Source organism: Ranitomeya variabilis, chromosome 2, assembly GCF_051348905.1.
Source record: "Ranitomeya variabilis isolate aRanVar5 chromosome 2, aRanVar5.hap1, whole genome shotgun sequence".
Taxonomy (NCBI): domain Eukaryota; kingdom Metazoa; phylum Chordata; class Amphibia; order Anura; family Dendrobatidae; genus Ranitomeya; species Ranitomeya variabilis.
The window spans coordinates 7,091,105-7,109,159 of record NC_135233.1 but is presented as its reverse complement, the minus strand read 5'-3'; the positions used below and the strand labels follow the sequence as shown (position 1 = coordinate 7,109,159).

At 52.7% G+C, this 18,055-nt stretch overlaps 2 protein-coding genes across 11 annotated transcripts in view; one reads left to right on the top strand and one right to left on the bottom strand.

The window, feature by feature from the left end:
- Window positions 1–609: 609 nt before the first annotated feature.
- Window positions 610–16,589, top strand: GTPBP2 (GTP binding protein 2). 3 transcript variants are annotated; one of them, XM_077281928.1, is made up of 12 exons: window positions 960–1,221; window positions 6,112–6,138; window positions 6,242–6,426; window positions 6,495–6,603; window positions 6,773–6,970; window positions 12,146–12,320; window positions 12,511–12,730; window positions 12,805–12,940; window positions 14,711–14,769; window positions 15,326–15,497; window positions 15,573–15,737; window positions 15,809–16,589. In XM_077281928.1, exons 1-12 carry the CDS (start codon window positions 1,072–1,074, stop codon window positions 15,971–15,973), a joined length of 1,761 nt encoding a protein of 586 aa, XP_077138043.1. In that variant the 5' UTR covers window positions 960–1,071; the 3' UTR covers window positions 15,974–16,589. The 3 variants fall into 3 exon arrangements, with proteins under 3 accessions (XP_077138044.1, XP_077138042.1, XP_077138043.1); XM_077281929.1 differs by lacking the exon at window positions 960–1,221 and adding an exon at window positions 610–708 and having other exon boundaries at window positions 15,326–15,737; window positions 15,809–16,588; XM_077281927.1 differs by having other exon boundaries at window positions 957–1,221; window positions 15,326–15,737; window positions 15,809–16,588.
- POLH (DNA polymerase eta) overlaps window positions 16,551–18,055 on the bottom strand; it is a 28,605-nt gene continuing 27,100 nt past the window's right edge. For 4 of the 8 annotated variants that reach the window (XM_077281921.1, XM_077281922.1, XM_077281925.1 and 1 more), the window contains exon 11: window positions 16,747–17,820. In XM_077281921.1, the coding sequence (XP_077138036.1) occupies window positions 17,214–17,820 (607 nt within the window). In that variant the 3' untranslated portion in view covers window positions 16,747–17,213. Of the gene's footprint in view, window positions 17,821–18,055 lie in introns of all 8 variants that reach the window. The other 4 variants (XR_013220977.1, XR_013220978.1, XR_013220979.1 and 1 more) reach the window with 4 other exon arrangements.

Here is an 18,055-nt window from a genome sequence, read left to right as displayed (position 1 = left end):
CGGGATCGTGATGGCAGAAAGGGGTAAAGAAGAAGTCACCGGTCTGTGGAGCCAGAAATCGCCCTTGTTTTTCCGTGACCAAATACTTATTTCCCACCATAACTTGCCGCGGTGATGTTCTGGAGTGTTCTGGAGTGTGACTCTCGTAGTTGTGGTCACCTCTGATGTGATCGCGTTGTTCCGAGAGTCTCCTCCGTCCTCCTCCCTGCAGACCCTGGATCCAAGATGGCCGCCGGGGCCTCCCGGGCCCTCGGGGAGGAGGCTGCTACAGGCCGCGCTCATCTTTACAGTGGGAGGACGCGCACAGTTGGGGCTGACTAGAGCTCTGGTCTCGCCCTGCAGGGTCCGGGCGCTCGGTGACCTCTCCTGCACCACACACCCCGTGACGTCAGGGACGACAATAATCGTTCTCGTTTTGTGTTTACAGCTCTCCTGCTCTGCCTCACTATAGCCACAGAGAACTACAGCTCCCAGGTGTCAAGCTCCGCCCACTTCGTGATGTCACGGTACTTATAAAGCCCCTCCCTCGCACAGTCCACGTGATGTACTGAGTGTTCCCCTTTAAGACTGAGATGTGTGACGTCACAGGTTGCGGCAGGTTACACCAGCCAGCAGTGCCGGTCACATGACTTTATCTGATGCAAGTGTCTGTAAGACTGCGGGGTGTGGTTTATGTAAATGAGCTGTGTAATACCGAGTCGGTGGCAGGTACGTGACGTAATGATGGTGATTGGCTGACAGAACTGCGCACTACGATTCCCATAAGTCACTGCGCGAGGGATGCAATCAGCTCCTGGGCGTGGTCTGATTGTTGACATTCCGTGTTGTAGGCGTGGTTACAAAAAAGTAGGCTGGTGGGCGGAGTTTTGGGCGGGGAGTTTAAATCCAAACACAAGCGCGGAGTGGGCGGGTTCTGGTGAGTGCGGAGTCCAGGATTGGCCGGTGCTTGGCGGCTGATGGGCGTGGCCAGGCCTCTTCAGGTGCCGGGGTCTCTGCTGGTTCTCAGACCGGGTTGTGGCAGCAGTCGGGAGCAGAGCGCTCAGTGGGGGGCGCTGCGCCGGGGTCTCGGGGATGGAGCCTCGGGTGTTTGAGCTCTTTGGGCCGGGGCCGTGCGGCGCAGCGACCGGGGCCCGAGGGAAAGCCGGAACCAAGGCCAAGAAAGCCGGGAAGAGCCGGAGCCGCGGAGCCAAGAGCAACAACCCCCCGTACCTGCCGCCCGAGGTGACGAGTGTGATGTGCGGATATACCGCCCCCCTGTGTGATATACTGATATACCTCCCCCCTGTGTGTAATGTACTGATATACCGCCCCCTGCGTGATATACTGATATACCGCCCCCTGTGTGATATACTGATATACCGCCCCCCGTGTGTAATATACTGATATACCGCCCCCCGTGTGATATACTGATATACCGCCCCCCGTGTGTAATGTACTGATATACCTCCCCCCGTGTGATATACTGATATACCGCCCCCTGTGTGATATACTGATATACCGCCCCCTGTGTGTGATATACTGATATACCGCCCCCTGTGTGTGATATACTGATATACCGCCCCCCTGTGTGATATACTGATATACCGCCCCCCTGTGTGATGTGCGGATATACCGCCCCCCTGTGTGATATACTGATATACCTCCCCCCTGTGTGTAATGTACTGATATACCGCCCCCCACGTGATATACTGATATACCGCCCCCCGTGTGATATACTGATATACCGCCCCCTGTGTGATATACTGATATACCGCCCCCCGTGTGTAATATACTGATATACCGCCCCCCGTGTGATATACTGATATACCGCCCCCTGTGTGATATACTGATATACCGCCCCCTGTGTGATATACTGATATACCGCCCCCTGTGTGTAATATACTGATATACCGCCCCCTGTGTGTAATATACTGATATACCGCCCCCTGTGTGTAATATACTGATATACCGCCCCCCGTGTGTAATATACTGATATACCGCCCCCCGTGTGTGATATACTGATATACCGCCCCCTGTGTGTAATATACTGATATACCGCCCCCTGTGTGTGATATACTGATATACCGCCCCCTGTGTGTGATATACTGATATACCGCCCCCTGTGTAATATACTGATATACCGCCACGTGTGTGATATACTGATATACCGCCCCCCGTGTGTAATATACTGATATACCGCCCCTGCGTGATATACTGATATACCGCCCCTGCGTGATATACTGATATACCGCCCCTGCGTGATATACTGATATACCGCCCCCTGTGTGATATACTGATATACCGCCCCCTGTGTGATATACTGATATACCGCCCCCCGTGTGTAATATACTGATATACCGCCCCCCGTGTGATATACTGATATACCGCCCCCTGTGTGATATACTGATATACCGCCCCCTGTGTGATATACTGATATACCGCCCCCTGTGTGTAATATACTGATATACCGCCCCCCGTGTGTAATATACTGATATACCGCCCCCCGTGTGTAATATACTGATATACCGCCCCCCGTGTGTAATATACTGATATACCGCCCCCCGTGTGTAATATACTGATATACCGCCCCCCGTGTGTAATATACTGATATACCGCCCCCTGTGTGTAATATACTGATATACCGCCCCTGTGTGATATACTGATATACCGCCCCCTGTGTAATATACTGATATACCGCCCCCTGTGTGTAATATACTGATATACCGCCCCCTGTGTGTAATATACTGATATACCGCCCCCTGTGTGTAATATACTGATATACCACCCCCCGTGTGTGATATACTGATATACCGCCCCCTGTGTGTGATATACTGATACCACCCCCGTGTGTAATATACTGATATACCGCCACGTGTGTGATATACTGATATACCGCCCCCTGTGTATAATATACTGATATACCGCCCCTGTGTGATATACTGATATACCGCCCCCTGTGTGATATACTGATATACCGCCCCCTGTGTGATATACTGATATACCGCCCCCTGTGTGATATACTGATATACCGCCCCGTGTGTGTAATATACTGATATACCGCCCCCTGCGTGATATACTGATATACCGCCCCTGCGTGATATACTGATATACCGCCCCCTGTGTATAATATACTGATATACCGCCCCTGTGTGATATACTGATATACCGCCCCCTGTGTGATATACTGATATACCGCCCCCTGTGTGATATACTGATATACCGCCCCCTGTGTGATATACTGCCCCTGTGTGATATACTGATATACCGCCCCTGTGTGATATACTGATATACCGCCCCCTGTGTATAATATACTGATATACCGCCCCCTGCGTGATATACTGATATACCGCCCCTGCGTGATATACTGATATACCGCCCCTGTGTGATATACTGATATACCGCCCCCTGTGTATAATATACTGATATACCGCCCCCTGTGTGATATACTGATATACCGCCCCCTGTGTATAATATACTGATATACCGCCCCTGTGTGATATACTGATATACCGCCCCCTGTGTGTAATATACTGATATACCGCCCCCTGTGTGATATACTGATATACCGCCCCCTGTGTGATATACTGCCCCTGTGTGATATACTGATATACCGCCCCCTGTGTGATATACTGATATACCGCCCCCTGTGTGTGATATACTGCCCCTGTGTGATATACTGATATACCGCCCCCTGTGTGATATACTGATATACCGCCCCCTGTGTGTGATATACTGATATACCGCCCCCTGTGTGATATACTGATATACCGCCCCCTGTGTGTGATATACTGCCCCTGTGTGATATACTGATATACCGCCCCCTGTGTGATATACTGATATACCGCCCCCTGCGTGATATACTGATATACCGCCCCTGTGATATACTGATATACCGCCCCCTGTGTGTAATATACTGATATACCGCCCCCTGTGTGATATACTGATATACCGCCCCCTGTGTGTGATATACTGCCCCTGTGTGATATACTGATATACCGCCCCCTGTGTGATATACTGATATACCGCCCCCTGCGTGATATACTGATATACCGCCCCTGTGTGATATACTGATATACCGCCCCCTGTGTGTGATATACTGATATACCGCCCCCTGTGTGTGATATACTGATATACCGCCCCCTGTGTGATATACTGATATACCGCCCCCTGTGTGTGATATACTGCCCCTGTGTGATATACTGATATACCGCCCCCTGTGTGTGATATACTGATATACCGCCCCCTGTGTGTGATATACTGATATACCGCCCCCTGTGTATAATATACTGATATACCGCCCCTGTGTGTGATATACTGATATACCGCCCCTGTGTGTGATATACTGATATACCGCCCCCCTGTGTGTGATATACTGATATACCGCCCCCTGTGTGTGATATACTGATATACCGCCCCCTGTGTGTGATATACTGATATACCGCCCCCTGTGTAATGTACTGATATACCGCCCCCTGTGTGATATACTGATATACCGCCCCCTGTGTATAATATACTGATATACCGCCCCTGTGTGTGATATACTGATATACCGCCCCTGTGTGTGATATACCGCCCCCCTGTGTGTGATATACTGATATACCGCCCCCTGTGTGTGATATACTGATATACCGCCCCCTGTGTGTGATATACTGATATACCGCCCCCTGTGTAATGTACTGATATACCGCCCCCTGTGTGTAATATACTGATATACCGCCCCCTGTGTGTAATATACTGATATACCGCCCCCTGTGTGATATACTGATATACCGCCCCCTGTGTGATATACTGATATACCGCCCCCTGTGTGATATATACTGATATACCGCCCCCTGTGTGTAATATACTGATATACCGCCCCCGTGTGTGATATACTGATATACCGCCCCCGTGTTAATATACTGATATACCGCCCCGTGTGTAATATACTGATATACCGCCCCCTGTGTGTAATATACTGATATACCGCCCCCGTGTTAATATACTGATATACCGCCCCCGTGTGTAATATACTGATATACCGCCCCCTGTGTGTAATATACTGATATACCGCCCCCGTGTGTGATATACTGATATACCGCCCCTGTGTATAATATACTGATATACCGCCCCCTGTGTATAATATACTGATATACCGCCCCCTGTATAATATGCTGATATACCGCCCCCTGTGTGATATGCTGATATACCGCCCCCCCTGTGTGATATACTGATATACCGCCCCGTGTGTGATATACTGATATACCGCCCCCTGTGTATAATATACTGATATACCGCCCCTGTGTAATATGCTGATATACCGCCCCCTGTGTAATATACTGATATACCGCCCCCTGTGTGTGATATACTGATATACCGCCCCCCCGTGTGATATACCGCCCCTGCATGTAATATGCTGCCCCTATATACCCATATATGGTGCTATGTGTATAGTGTGCTGCCCCCCCGTTCTATATAGTGATCTATGTCCCCCGTACATCATGTTCTGCCCTTGGTTGTTTACTCCTTGTGTTATTTTTGTCATCTTTCGGCTGATGTTATTCCTGGAGCCGTCTGCATCCGCCGTTATATATAGAGCGAGGAATGTTACACTGCCTGACGGCGCAACACCGATATTATACTGGTGGGAAGATAGCTACATTATAACGGGGGTTGCGCCCGGGGCAGAGCATACGCGGGTAACAGTGGGCAGGGGGCATTACATTTGGGTGCTGTATGGGGGGTGCTCTCAGCAGGTAATTGTAGGGTGATCCTCCTGTGCCCCCTCCTCTTCTGACCGTGCCTCCTCCGTCCCCCCCTCCTCCTTCCTCCACCCCGCCCATGCCTCCTCCTTCCTCCTCCCTTCTTCCTCTTCTGTGCCCCCTTCTTCCTCTTCCTCTTCCTCCTCTTCCTTCTCTTCCTTCCCGCTGTAGATCAGTATTTCCCAAACTCCAGTCCTCACGGCCCACCACAGGTCATGTTTTCAGGATTTCCATGGTGTTGCACAGGTGATGGGAATATCATGAAGGCATCAGGAATTCTCTCACCTGTGCAGCACCATGGAAATCCTGAAACCCTGACCTGTGGTGGGCCGTGAGGACTGCGGTAGATGTGTATACACCATGACTGATGTGCCATCTGCTCTTGTTACAGGCGGAGGAGGGGAACATAGAATACAAGGTGAGTTTCCACCTGCTGCCCCCCATGTACTGATGTCACTGCGGGACATTTCCCCCCCGGCATCACCAGTGTCCGCCCTGATTTTGTCCCCCGTCTCTCGCAGCTGAAGCTGGTGAACCCCTCACAGTATCGCTTCGAGCACCTGGTGACGCAGATGAAATGGCGGCTTCAGGAGGGACGCGGCGAGGCCGTCTATCAGATCGGCGTGGAGGACAACGGTCTTCTGGTGGGGCTATCTGAGGAGGAGATGCGGGCGTCCCTGCACACGCTGCATCGGATGGCAGAGAAGTATGGCGGCCTTCCTATGTGTGCCACGTGCCGCCAGCTCATGTCTGACCTGTCGCCTTTTTGTGCAGGGTCGGTGCGGACATCACAGTGCTGCGAGAGCGCGAGGTGGATTACGACAGCGACTCCCCCAGGAAGATAACGGAAGTTCTGATCCGCAAAGTCCCTGACAACCAGCAGGTACTGCCGAGTGAGGTGGAAGTGGGGTGTCCCACCAGTCGCTCCTCGTTACTATGATTGAGGACAACCCGCCTCGTCTTGGAGCCGCTGTCACTCCGATCTTCCAGTCTTAACCCACCTAAATTGAAGAGGCGTTGCTGATTTTCTTTTTTTTGTTGTTGTTTGTCAGTTTCTAGATTTGCGCGTCGCTGTCTTGGGAAATGTGGATTCTGGAAAGTCGACTCTCCTGGGCGTCCTCACACAGGGGGAGCTGGATAACGGCCGTGGCCGCGCCAGACTCAATCTCTTCCGCCATCTACATGAAATCCAGTCTGGGCGCACATCCAGCATCAGCTTCGAGATCCTCGGGTTCAATAGCAAAGGGGAGGTGAGAAGGTTGAAGCAATATCAGGAGATGATGGGGGGATAACGAGGGAAGACTGGGGATGTGAGGTGCTGGGAAGTGAGTGTGCATTTTGTGTGTACACGGAACAAGTGTGGGTAAATGGGAGGGATGGGTCAGAGAGATGACTAGTGAAGATGGGGATGAGGGGGTAGGGGACGTAGATGTGGGGGGGGGAAGGGTCGCGATGTTGACTGGGGAGGTGAGGATCTTTATGATGATGTTGGGAGGGACTGATGGGGATTATGAAGAGGGGATGTGGTCGGTTGGGATGATGACGTGGGGGGGATAGGTAGGGACTATGAAAAGGGTGATGGGTTGGGCAATGATGGGGGATGATGAGTGATGGTGTGGGCCCTGCCGGGGGTATGACGAGGGAAGACTAGGGATGTGAGGTTCTGGGAATAGAGGGAATGCGGAGGGATGGATGTCGGGCGGAGATGACTAGTGAAGACTGGGGATGAGGGGGTGGGGACTGATGTGGAGGGTGTCGGTCAGGACGTTGACTGGGGGGATGGGATTAAGGGGGATGTGATTAAGGGGGATGTGTGAGGTGGGGCTTGGAACATTGACAAGGGGTGGGGGATGTGTGTCTACACTTACTGTAGTGCTGTGGGGTTCACGTGCGGTAATGAGGCAGTGACCCAGTGAAGCACCACACAAAGGCCTTTTATTGTCCAAAAACTCACAAATGAAAAGCAAACTGTATCCTCCCGGGAGTCAAAACAGTCTTTCTCCGCAACCGGTTGCTGTGGGTGCACCACCGTGACATGTTGAGGGGGCGCCAGGTGTTGTGCTTCCCTTGACTCTGTGTTGACTTCACACAAGCTGGATTTTGCAGACCCATCTGCTCTGCAGTTTGCAAACCAAGACTGGCACACCCAAACTCTTTGCTGCAGGGTTTTTAAATGGAATCTGTGACCATGGGCCACTTTTAAGACGTGGCTGGAGAGAGTGAACCGTGCCACTACCATCCTGCAGTTCACTCCAAAAATAAAAGCCCTTGCTCGGTTTTCTTAAATCTGCCCTGGCCAAATAGCTTGACCAAGACCAAACTTAATTTTATTCTGCACTGCAACCTCAGCTATACCTGAGTGCAATGCACTCCAGCGGCCTCAATGCGCATCCTGGGGGACACAGTGACCCTCGCATATAATTCCCCTCACTGCCTCACATATGCCCCCCACGCCTCTGTTCAAACTTATGGGGTTGAACACTTGCCACCATACAGAGCATTCACATTTCACTGTGGCTTCCTCACCCAATGTTCCACCAAAAAACTAGAATTCTGTAGGGACAGGAACCATCTGGTGACCCGAGCATTCCTCTCCTTCACATTACTCATCCACACGAGGGGTGAATGGTCCGAAACTGACGCCCGAGGAAATAGTAGCGTAGGGACTCCAAGACCCACTTAATCGCCAAGCACTCCTCCTCCATTATGCTATAATTTTTGTCAGCCGGGGTCAGTTTCCTGCTCAAGTAGGTGACCGGATGCTCATCCCTGTTCACCTCTTGCGACAGTACCGCTCCTGGAGCTACCTCTGAGGCATCTGTTTGCACGATAAATGTTTCTTTGAAGTTGTGGCTGATGAGGCCTGGCTGTCCACACAACGCCGACTTCAGAGACTGGAATGCTTCCTCCGCTTGAGGATTCCACTGGATGATAATCGACTTTTTAATCTTTAACAGATCGTTTTAGGGGTGCCGATCTCCCAGCAAAATTGGGTATAAACCAGCGGTAGTACCCAATAATGCTGAGGAATGCCCTCACCTGTTTAGTACTTAATGGCTTGGGCCAACTTTGAATGGCCTCGATCTTGTTTATTTGGGGTTTGATAACCCTGCGGCGGATCGCGTACCCTAGGTCTCATGGAAGCCCCGGTACTTTATCGCGCACTTCTTTGGGTTCGCTGTTAACCCCGCGCTTATTAGAGACTCCAGGGGGGGACCGCCTCGGCACCTGGTTGCTGAGCTACCCCATTTATTTCTACCACCCTTTCTTGTGCCCGAGCAAGAGTGGGATCCTGGAGCTGAGCGGTCCAGAACTTACCAGGGAACACTTCCAGCTTGGGGAATCGGTGGGGTCTCTTCAACCTCTCCTGCCAATACCTTAAGGGGAACCTATCGGGGTTACACACTGTCCCTATGTTGGCGACCTCTCCCACTACGGCAGGTATCCCTAACTCGGGATCTTCGGGTTCCACGCTTGGAATAACATTTACCTTGCGAGGGTTAACCCTGGTCTTCCACAGGGACCAGAACAGGGGCAAGTCTCTTCCCAACTCTGTCCCATACGGAAGGGTCTTCACCACTCCCACCATGAAGTGGAAAAAGTAACCTCCGTGGTCGAGTACTCTGAGTTCACTATGTATACACACCACAACCACTTTTTTTCCCAGTGGATTCTAAGCCCAAGACTAATGACCCATGCACAAGTGGCGCTAGGCTTCCTGAGTCCAGGAGGGCCTCGGCCTGGTGTCAGTTTACGCGCACCTGGCACAGATGCTGGTTACCCGCTGGAACGAACGGATCCACAGCGAAAACAGCCTAGGCGTACATTGAGTAAACCCGTAGTCCATGGATTCAGGGGTCAGTTGGCAGCCACAGGTCCGGGCCCTTGGCACCACTAACACCTAATAGCTGCAGCACGACTGGACCCCCGGGGCCAGTTTAGGGGAAACGTGTCTCTTGTCATTCACTTTTGGTTACCCCCTTAGTATGGGCTTGGTCCTGGTTGGCCCCAGCAGAGGGTCGTGGAGCTTTCCTAAGCTCCTGGGCTGGCGGGGCCTGATGTGCTAAACGTAGTGGAGCAGTGTGCCGTATAAAGTCCATATGCCGGTCAACCAGTCCAACCACTTGGTCTAAGGTGCCGGGATCCCCTTGGCCCACCCAACACTGAATCACAGCTAGCAAAGTTCTCGCTAGCCGATCGACCATTACCCCCTCTCTCCCATGTGGAGAGGGGCTAAGGTTTTTTTTTTTTTTTTACCAGCTGCAGCAAGTCATATGCCTGAGACCTGGCGGGACGAGACTCTGCACAGGACCACTGGTACACCCGTTGTGCACATACATACGTACTAATCCCTAGTCGGGCAAGGATCTCGCCTCTCAGTTTCTCATAGGGCCGGGCATCATCCTGACTGAGGTTAAAGTAGGCCTTCTGGTCATCTCGCGTCAGGAAAGGGGCCACCACTTCAGTCCACTGGGAAAATGACAGGCTCTTCCACTCTGCAGTGCGCTCAAACACGGTGAGGAAGGCCTCCATGTTGTCCTTAGGACCCATCTTACTCAGTGCTGGCCGGACTTTGTACCGGGCCTCTGAACGGATGGAGGTCGCTGGTGTGGACGTCTGTCACAGAGCCGCGATCTGCTGTAGGATCAGCTAATTAGTCTTCTGCCTCTGCTATTGATGTTGCTCCTGCTGCCGTTGCTGGGTGAGGGACAACTGCTTGAGTGTTTCCTCCATTTTGTTATCAGGCTTACTCACTGACATGCAGCATGCTTTGGGGTATGCCTCAGTTCACAGTGCCCACATTATCCACCATGTTGTAGTGTGGCATTGTTCACACCATGCGGTAATGAGGCAGTGACCCAGTAAGTTTCAACGCAAAAGTCTTTATTGTCCAAAAACTCAGAAATGAAAAGCAAACGGAATCCTCCGGATCGCAGTAGTGGGGTCAAAACAGTCCGTATCCGAGACCGGTTGCCGTCGGCGACTGCACCACTGTGTCACGCTGAGGGGGCACCAGATGTTCACTTCCCTTGGCTCTATGTTGACTGCAAACCTAAGCCGGATGTTGCAGAGCCACCTGCTCTGCAGTTTGCAAACCAAGACTGAAACACCCAACCCTCTGCAGGGTTTTTATATGGAATCTGTGGCCATGGGCCACTTTTCAGACACTGTCTGGAGGAAGCGGACCGCCCCACTACCATCCTGTAGTTCGCTCCAAAACAAAAGCCCATGCCGGGTTTTCTTAAGTCTGCCTTGGCCCAATATCTTGTCAAAGACCAAACCTACTTTTATTCTGCACTGCAACCTCAGCCATATCTGTGACTGCAATGCACTCTAGCGGGTCTAACACGCTTCTGTGCGCATCCTGGGGGATACATAGCGACCCTAGCATATAATTCCCCTCACTGCCTCACCGTACGTACGCACGCGTGTATGTATGGAACGAGGGTGGGTACATGGTGGGGGGGACTGGATGAGGAGTGGATGTCGGGGAAGGCAAGTGAAAATGGGGGTATGTGGCGTGGGGGATGGGATGAATGAAGGACAAGGGGTGGGGGATGTTGAGACGTTGACTGGGGGATGTGGGTGATGCGATGAAGGAAGGACGGCGATGTGGGGTTGGGGATGAAATGAAGAAAGGATGACTGGGTGTCGAGTCGGGACATTGATTTGGGGGGATGAGTTGGGATGTTGATTGGGGTGGGGGATGGGATGAAGAGAGTACCAGGGAGTGGGGTTTGGGACGTTGATGGGGGGGGGGGGGACATGGGGTGGAGGTTGGGTTGAGGACATTGGGGAGGGGGGGACTGGTAGGGACGATGAATAGAGCGAGTGTGGTGGGGCGATGACGAGGGAAGATGGGGGATGTGGTGGGGTTGGAACAATGACATGCGGGGTTGGGACTGTGATGAGGGGGATTGTGTGGTTGGGAATTGGTTGGGTCGATGACATGGGAAGAGGAAGCATCTTGGGTGGGCGCAATGACGAAGAGGGGCTTGGTGAGGGGGTCAAGGCGATGACTAAAAGGCACGTAGGGGATGTGTGGTGAGGGTTGAGACTATGTTTAGAGGAACACGGAGTGGGGGTTAGGCTGATGGGTGATGTGCATTGGGGGGTGGGACGATGTGAAAAGGGCCCATGGGATGGGGAACGGGTCGGGACGATGATGAGGGGGCGGGTGTCAGGGGTTGATGTATATGGAGGGATGGTCAGGGAGGGATGATGTGTATGGGGCAGGCAATTATGGGGGAGTGGTGTGAGTTCGGGGTGCTTGAGGTTGATGGGGGTGATGATGCTGGGGAGGTTCAATGATGGGGTGGGTAGGGGTTTGGGGCATTGATGGGGGTGTGGTGCCAGACGATGGCAGCACTCTGGGTAGATGAGCTGGGGATGGCGGCACTTAGCCAGTCTGTCTTCTGCGGCAGGTGGTGAATTACAGCGAGTCTCGCACGGCGGAGCAGATCTGTGAAAGTGCGTCCAAAATGATCACATTCATTGACCTCGCTGGTCACCACAAGTACTTGAAGACGACCATCTTCGGCCTCACCAGCTACTGTCCAGACTTTGCCATGCTGGTGGTGAGCGCCAACACCGGGATCGGTAAGTGTCCTGCAGCCTGGGTGTTGGAGACCGGTGGGACTTCCATATTGAGAAGCGGCTTGGAAGGGCGCCCCCTGGTCCCCTCTCTGCTCCGCTCCCTAATATCGCATCCACTTGATTAGTTTTGGGGTGCAGCGACTTGTGGGGCGTTGTGCATGAACAGTGCAGTCACATCTCCTTCTCTCTGCAGCGGGGACCACGCGGGAGCACCTGGGATTGGCCATGGCTCTGAAGGTGCCTTTCTTCTTGGTGGTCAGTAAGGTGGACCTCTGCTCTCCGGCCACGGTGGAGAGGACACTGCGGCAGCTGGAGCGCACCCTTAAACAGCCTGGCTGTAACAAGGTTCCTTTCATGGTGCGTTCTGAGGACGACGCAGTCACCGCTGCGCAGCAGTTCGCCCAGTCACCAAAGTAAGAAATGGAGGAAATAGTGCCCTCCCTGTGCCCGAGGGATCCCCAGCCTGATCAGTCTTCTCTGTCCCTAGTATCACCCCGATCTTTGCCATCTCCAGCGTCTCTGGAGAGTCTCTAGATCTGCTGAAGGTTTTCCTGAATATTTTACCTCCACTCACAAACAGCCGAGAGCAGGAGGAGCTGATGCAACAGCTGCCGGAGTTCCAGGTGAGCGTCACTTCCTGGTGCTGATTTTGGGGAGTGCAGGTGTCATGAACCAGGGGTGTTTGGTTGCCCCAGTTTTCTTCAGGGATTTATTTATATCCCACTTCCCAGTTTCGTTTTGGAAGTTGCAGCTCTCAGGCGCCCCCTTACCCTCACGTCAGTCAGGGAGCTGCACCTAGGATTAGTCACCAGAAAGACTGCCGGCTCGTGTATTACCGCTTGGACACGCTGCAGTGAGGGGTATATACCTATTCCCCGCCGCAGCCGGGCAATACTCTTATAAACCCCTTTCCGTCACTGCCATCTATACCCAAACTGAAGAAAGGGACAGCGCCACACCGGATAGTGAAAAAAGCAGCTCACATTTTATTCTGCCTCCTGCGGTAACGTTTCGGTCTGAAGACCTTTGTCAAGCCATCTATACCCAACAAGCTCTGCTGCCACCAGCTCCTATTCCTATGATTAATAGCGGGTCAGGAGCCAACCCAATCAGTAGCGTAATTTACTTCAGAGGACATTGGAGGTACGTTTTAGAGCAAGGAAAACAAAGCTAGTAGATATTATAGCTTTTACTCCAAAAATATTAAGCAGTGTTTACAAAAAGTAGAAAAAAATTATATTACAAGATGAGACAATTATAGTATGTACAGAACGATTACAAAATAAAAGGTATTAAAGGTGAAAAGCACTTACAGTTCTCTCAGATAATGGCAGGCCATGCGGCTGTGGAAAGGGCAACACATCTCAATGCATCACAGCAGATTAGTTTCTGTTAGCTGACTTCCTAGGCAAAGACACTCCTAGGCTATGTTCACACGTTGCGGATTTTGCTGTGGATCCGCAGCAGTTTTGACGCTGCAGATCCGCAGCAGTTTTCCCTAAGTTTACAGTACCATGTAAATCTATGGGAAAAAAAACCGCTGTGCACATGCTGCGGAAAACAACGCGCGGAAACGCAGCGGATTATTTTCCGCAGCATGTCAATTCTTTGTGCGGATTCCGCAGCGGTTTTACACCTGCACCAATAGGAAACTGCAAATGTAAAACCGCAGAGGAAGCCGCAGAAGAAACCACTATAAAATCCGCAGTGGTTTTGCACTGCGGATTTTCCAAATCCGCAGCAGAATCCGCAACGTGTGCACATACCCTTAAAATGAGGCTGAATCTCTAATACCCTCTGCTCGTGACTTCACTTAGTGGGCTTCGCCCTGGAATGCCCTCCCCTTTCTGGACGTTATGTCAAATCTAATATTACTCATACCTCTTGGGGAGGGGCTCGTGGAAGGACAACTAACGTATTATTGATTTTGTTTTGAGATTAGCATTCTATTAAGTCTAAACGCGAGGTATCTGTATGACTCAGTTAAGTAGTAATCCATTTCTCGGATACTGCTGGTATGGGAAATTAGGAAACGCACTGTTGTGTAGCTCTATCATTGCACATCCCAAATATGTAACTTTCACACCTATACCACTACTTGAGGTTGAGTTATTCCATCTTAAATAACTCTCATACACAAATGGAAGTACATGGCTGCAAAGAACTGTTTGCTGCTAACCAACACATTCTTGAGGGAGGGGAGATGAGGGGTTTAGAATTACACAGGCAGACTGAGAAGGAGGGGCTGTTGGGGGGAACCACAGCTGCAGTGTGTCTTACACAGACCTAATGGATGTAGCAGAGCTGTGTGCTTGATAATATAGAATCAAATACGTCATATTTCCTCACAGCAGGACATGGCAGCATTATAAGAGGTCTGTATATCTTCACAGGTGGATGAGATCTACACCGTGCCAGAAGTAGGGACGGTGGTGGGAGGAACGCTGTACAGGTGAGCGCTGGAACATGGAGAAGCACAATACTCTGCGTAGTATGCAGCCTCTCCCATTGGAGGCTGAGACCCCAGATGTTTGCCCCGATCTCGCATATGTAGGAAGGCTTGTAACGTGTCAGCTTATTTGTTCTGTTAGCGGCTGCCCCTTCACTTGTGTCCTCCCGCTGGGAGGGAGCGTGCATAAGTCTTCTGGGCGTAGACGGGAGGGAGCGTGCATAAGTCTTCTGGGCGTAGACGGGAGGGAGCGTGCATAAGTCTTCTGGGCGTAGACGGGAGGGAGCGTGCATAAGTCTTCTGGGCGTAGACGGGAGGGAGCGTGCATAAGTCTGGGCGTAGATGGGAGGGAGCGTGCATAAGTCTTCTGGGCGTAGACGGGAGGGAGTGTGCATGCGCCTTCTGAGTGTAGACGGGAGGGAGTGCGCCCGTGTCATGATTTGTAGGTGCAGTTTTGGAGTCAGGCACGTGCCGCAGTTGACGTCTGTGCTGGTTCCATTATAATAGTAAGGGGTAGAACACTGGCGGCCGGTGATCTTATGTTATCTTGTCTCCACAGTGGGGTGTGCAAGGAAGGCGAGCGCCTTGTGGTCGGGCCCACCGATGCAGGAAGCTTCCTTCCTCTCAAAGTGTGCAGCATCCAGAGAAACCGCTCCACCTGCCGTGTGTTGCGGGCAGGACAAGCTGCGACCCTTGCCCTGGGGGCATTTAACCGCTCCCTGCTACGGAAGGTGAGTGCACCCTGTGGCTCCCTCTGCCCGATCCTGCTGGGCGTTGAAGCTGAGAGTTGTTGTTCCCCGATACAGGGGATGGTGCTGGTGAGTCCAGAGATGTTGCCCACCGTGTGCTGGGTGTTTGAAGCGGAGATTGTCCTCCTGTTCCACGCCACCTCCTGCCGTCGAGGGGTGCAGGTCACCGTCCACGTGGGGAATGTCAGGCAGACGGCTGTCCTGGAGCACATACATGGCAAGGTGAGCGGGGTGTAGCTTGTGTAGGGCGGGTGTGAGAGTGGGGGATGGATAATGATTTCCACACCTTGCAGGAGGAGTTGAGGACTGGGGAGAAGGCCGTTGTCCGCTTCCGTTTCATCAAGCATCCGGAGTATCTGAAGCTCGGCACAAAGCTGCTCTTCCGCGAGGGTGTCACCAAGGGCATCGGACACGTGTGCAGCCTGCAGGTCATCGCGGCAGAGTCCTGCACTCTCTGACCCCTGCCCCAGTACTGCATATTCTTCCTGGTGCTGGAGATCAGGAGCCACAGATAAAACCGTGGTGACCTGGGGCCTCTATAAACTGCTCCGCTGAGGCTTTTTTACGATGTTTTTAGCCCCTTTTCTACATTTATTTTTATAAAGACACTCTGGGCTGTTTCCTCATCCCGTGGTATAGAGGGGTCCTGGGCCTGAGGGCGGCGTACCAGGCTGTAATACCACCGGGGTCCTGCTGCCAGCGCTGAGGTCTGCCGCACATTCTGCACAATGGGCTCATGAAACGAGGTAACAGTGGCCATGGCTGCAGAGTGCGGGTTGTGGAGCTGGGACCGCCCGTCCGTATTGCCGCAGAGCGCGGGCTGTGGAGCCGGGACTGTCCATTCTGCCACAGAGCGTGTGCTGTGGAGCCGGGACTGTCCATTCTGCCGCAGAGCGCGGGCTGTGGAGCTGGTACCGCCCGTCTGTTCTGCCACGGAGAGCGGTCTGTGGAGTCGGGATCGTCCGTTCGTTGTGGCACAGAGCGCGGGCTGTGGAGCCAGGACCGTCCGTTCTGTGCTGCTCGTGTGAAGTTTCTCATGTTGCACGTTTTGTACAGAATAAATTGTTTTGCTGCAGGTGCAGCTCCTCTGTACGGTGGGGAGGAAGATGATGGCTCACCTGCTAAGCGCTGTCCATCATACATGATGCAGCCGAGCTGGAATCACCGCTCAGCCGCGTCCTCGCATAATGGCGGCCGTTGCACTCGCCATCCTATGTGCTACAGCTCAAAGAGAGTGCAAAAATATTTACTGATCATAAAATCAGAAGAGACTGTCAGAGCAATTATCGGGGGAAGGGGATTACAGCAGGGTTATTGGCTACAAGCTGCAGAAGAGAAGAATGCAGGCTGGCGATTTCACTGCAGCATGTACCACCGGCCGGCAGGGCAATCAGGCGATTCCACTGCAACATGTACCACCGGCCGGTGGGGCAATCAGGCGATTTCACTGCAGGATGTACCACCGGTCGGTGGGGCCAGTCCACTGAAGCATTTACTACTGGGGGGTCTGACTGCAGGGACCCCCTTATGCTTACAAGTAAGAGCCTGCAATGTTCATACACAGACCACCACAATGCGAGAACCATGAATCATTGAAGATCAGGTCCTTCGGGCCTGAGAGCGCTAGGACACCACCAGTATAACAGCGCACACACCACTGTGCCATAACAGTGACCCGTCGCACACCAGTGTGAGGGGTCACTTCGGGGCGCTTCTGAAGAACGAGTCCAGGGTGCAGCTCCCCTCGCTGCGGGAACGTTTGGCGCTGGGGGCTGCCATGGCTTTTGCTTTTGACTTTGGCCTTGGGCCCGGGGGTGTCATGGCAGCCCTCGTCTTTTCTGGAGAAGCATTAAACGAGTCCTGTAATTTCTGAGCAAAGTGATAATCGTTGTGCTCGGGCAGATCCCACACCAGGACAGCCTGCCCACACGTCTCACAGACCACCATGTCCTCTGCCAGGTCACCGGGCCTAGAAGAGGTTTCACCTGAAGGTTCAGACGTTTGAGGACAGCATTCACTCAACACCCCCTCTGTACCTAAGGCAGAAGGAGACGCACTACATGCTGCTTCACCTGCAGCATCCTTCCTCTTCTCAGCTGCTCTCTGGAATAAGCTCCGGATGGTGCTGGGAGTCCGGCTCTCCACCGATCGTTGCATCTCCTGGGGACTTCTGCAGGGGGCCGGCTGCGTACGCAGGGGTTTCCCACACATCTCCTTGTTCAGGAGACTCAAAATGTCGCCTCCGGAGGATGCAGTGTCGCAGAACTTGCTCGCAGACAGTTGGAGCAGAGTGATGGAAGGACTCCTGGAAATGATCAGAGGTCATGACTTAGACACGAGACGGCAGGTGCCGCCGTCACAACATACCGCGAGCCTCCCCGTGGCAGCGTCGCTACATACCATGTGCCTCTCCACATACCATGTGCCTCTCCGTGTCAGCGTCGCTACATACCATGTGCCTCTCCGTGTTAGTGTCGCTACATACTGTGTGCCTCCCCGCGTCAACGTCACTACATACAGTGTGCCTCCCCGTGCCAGCG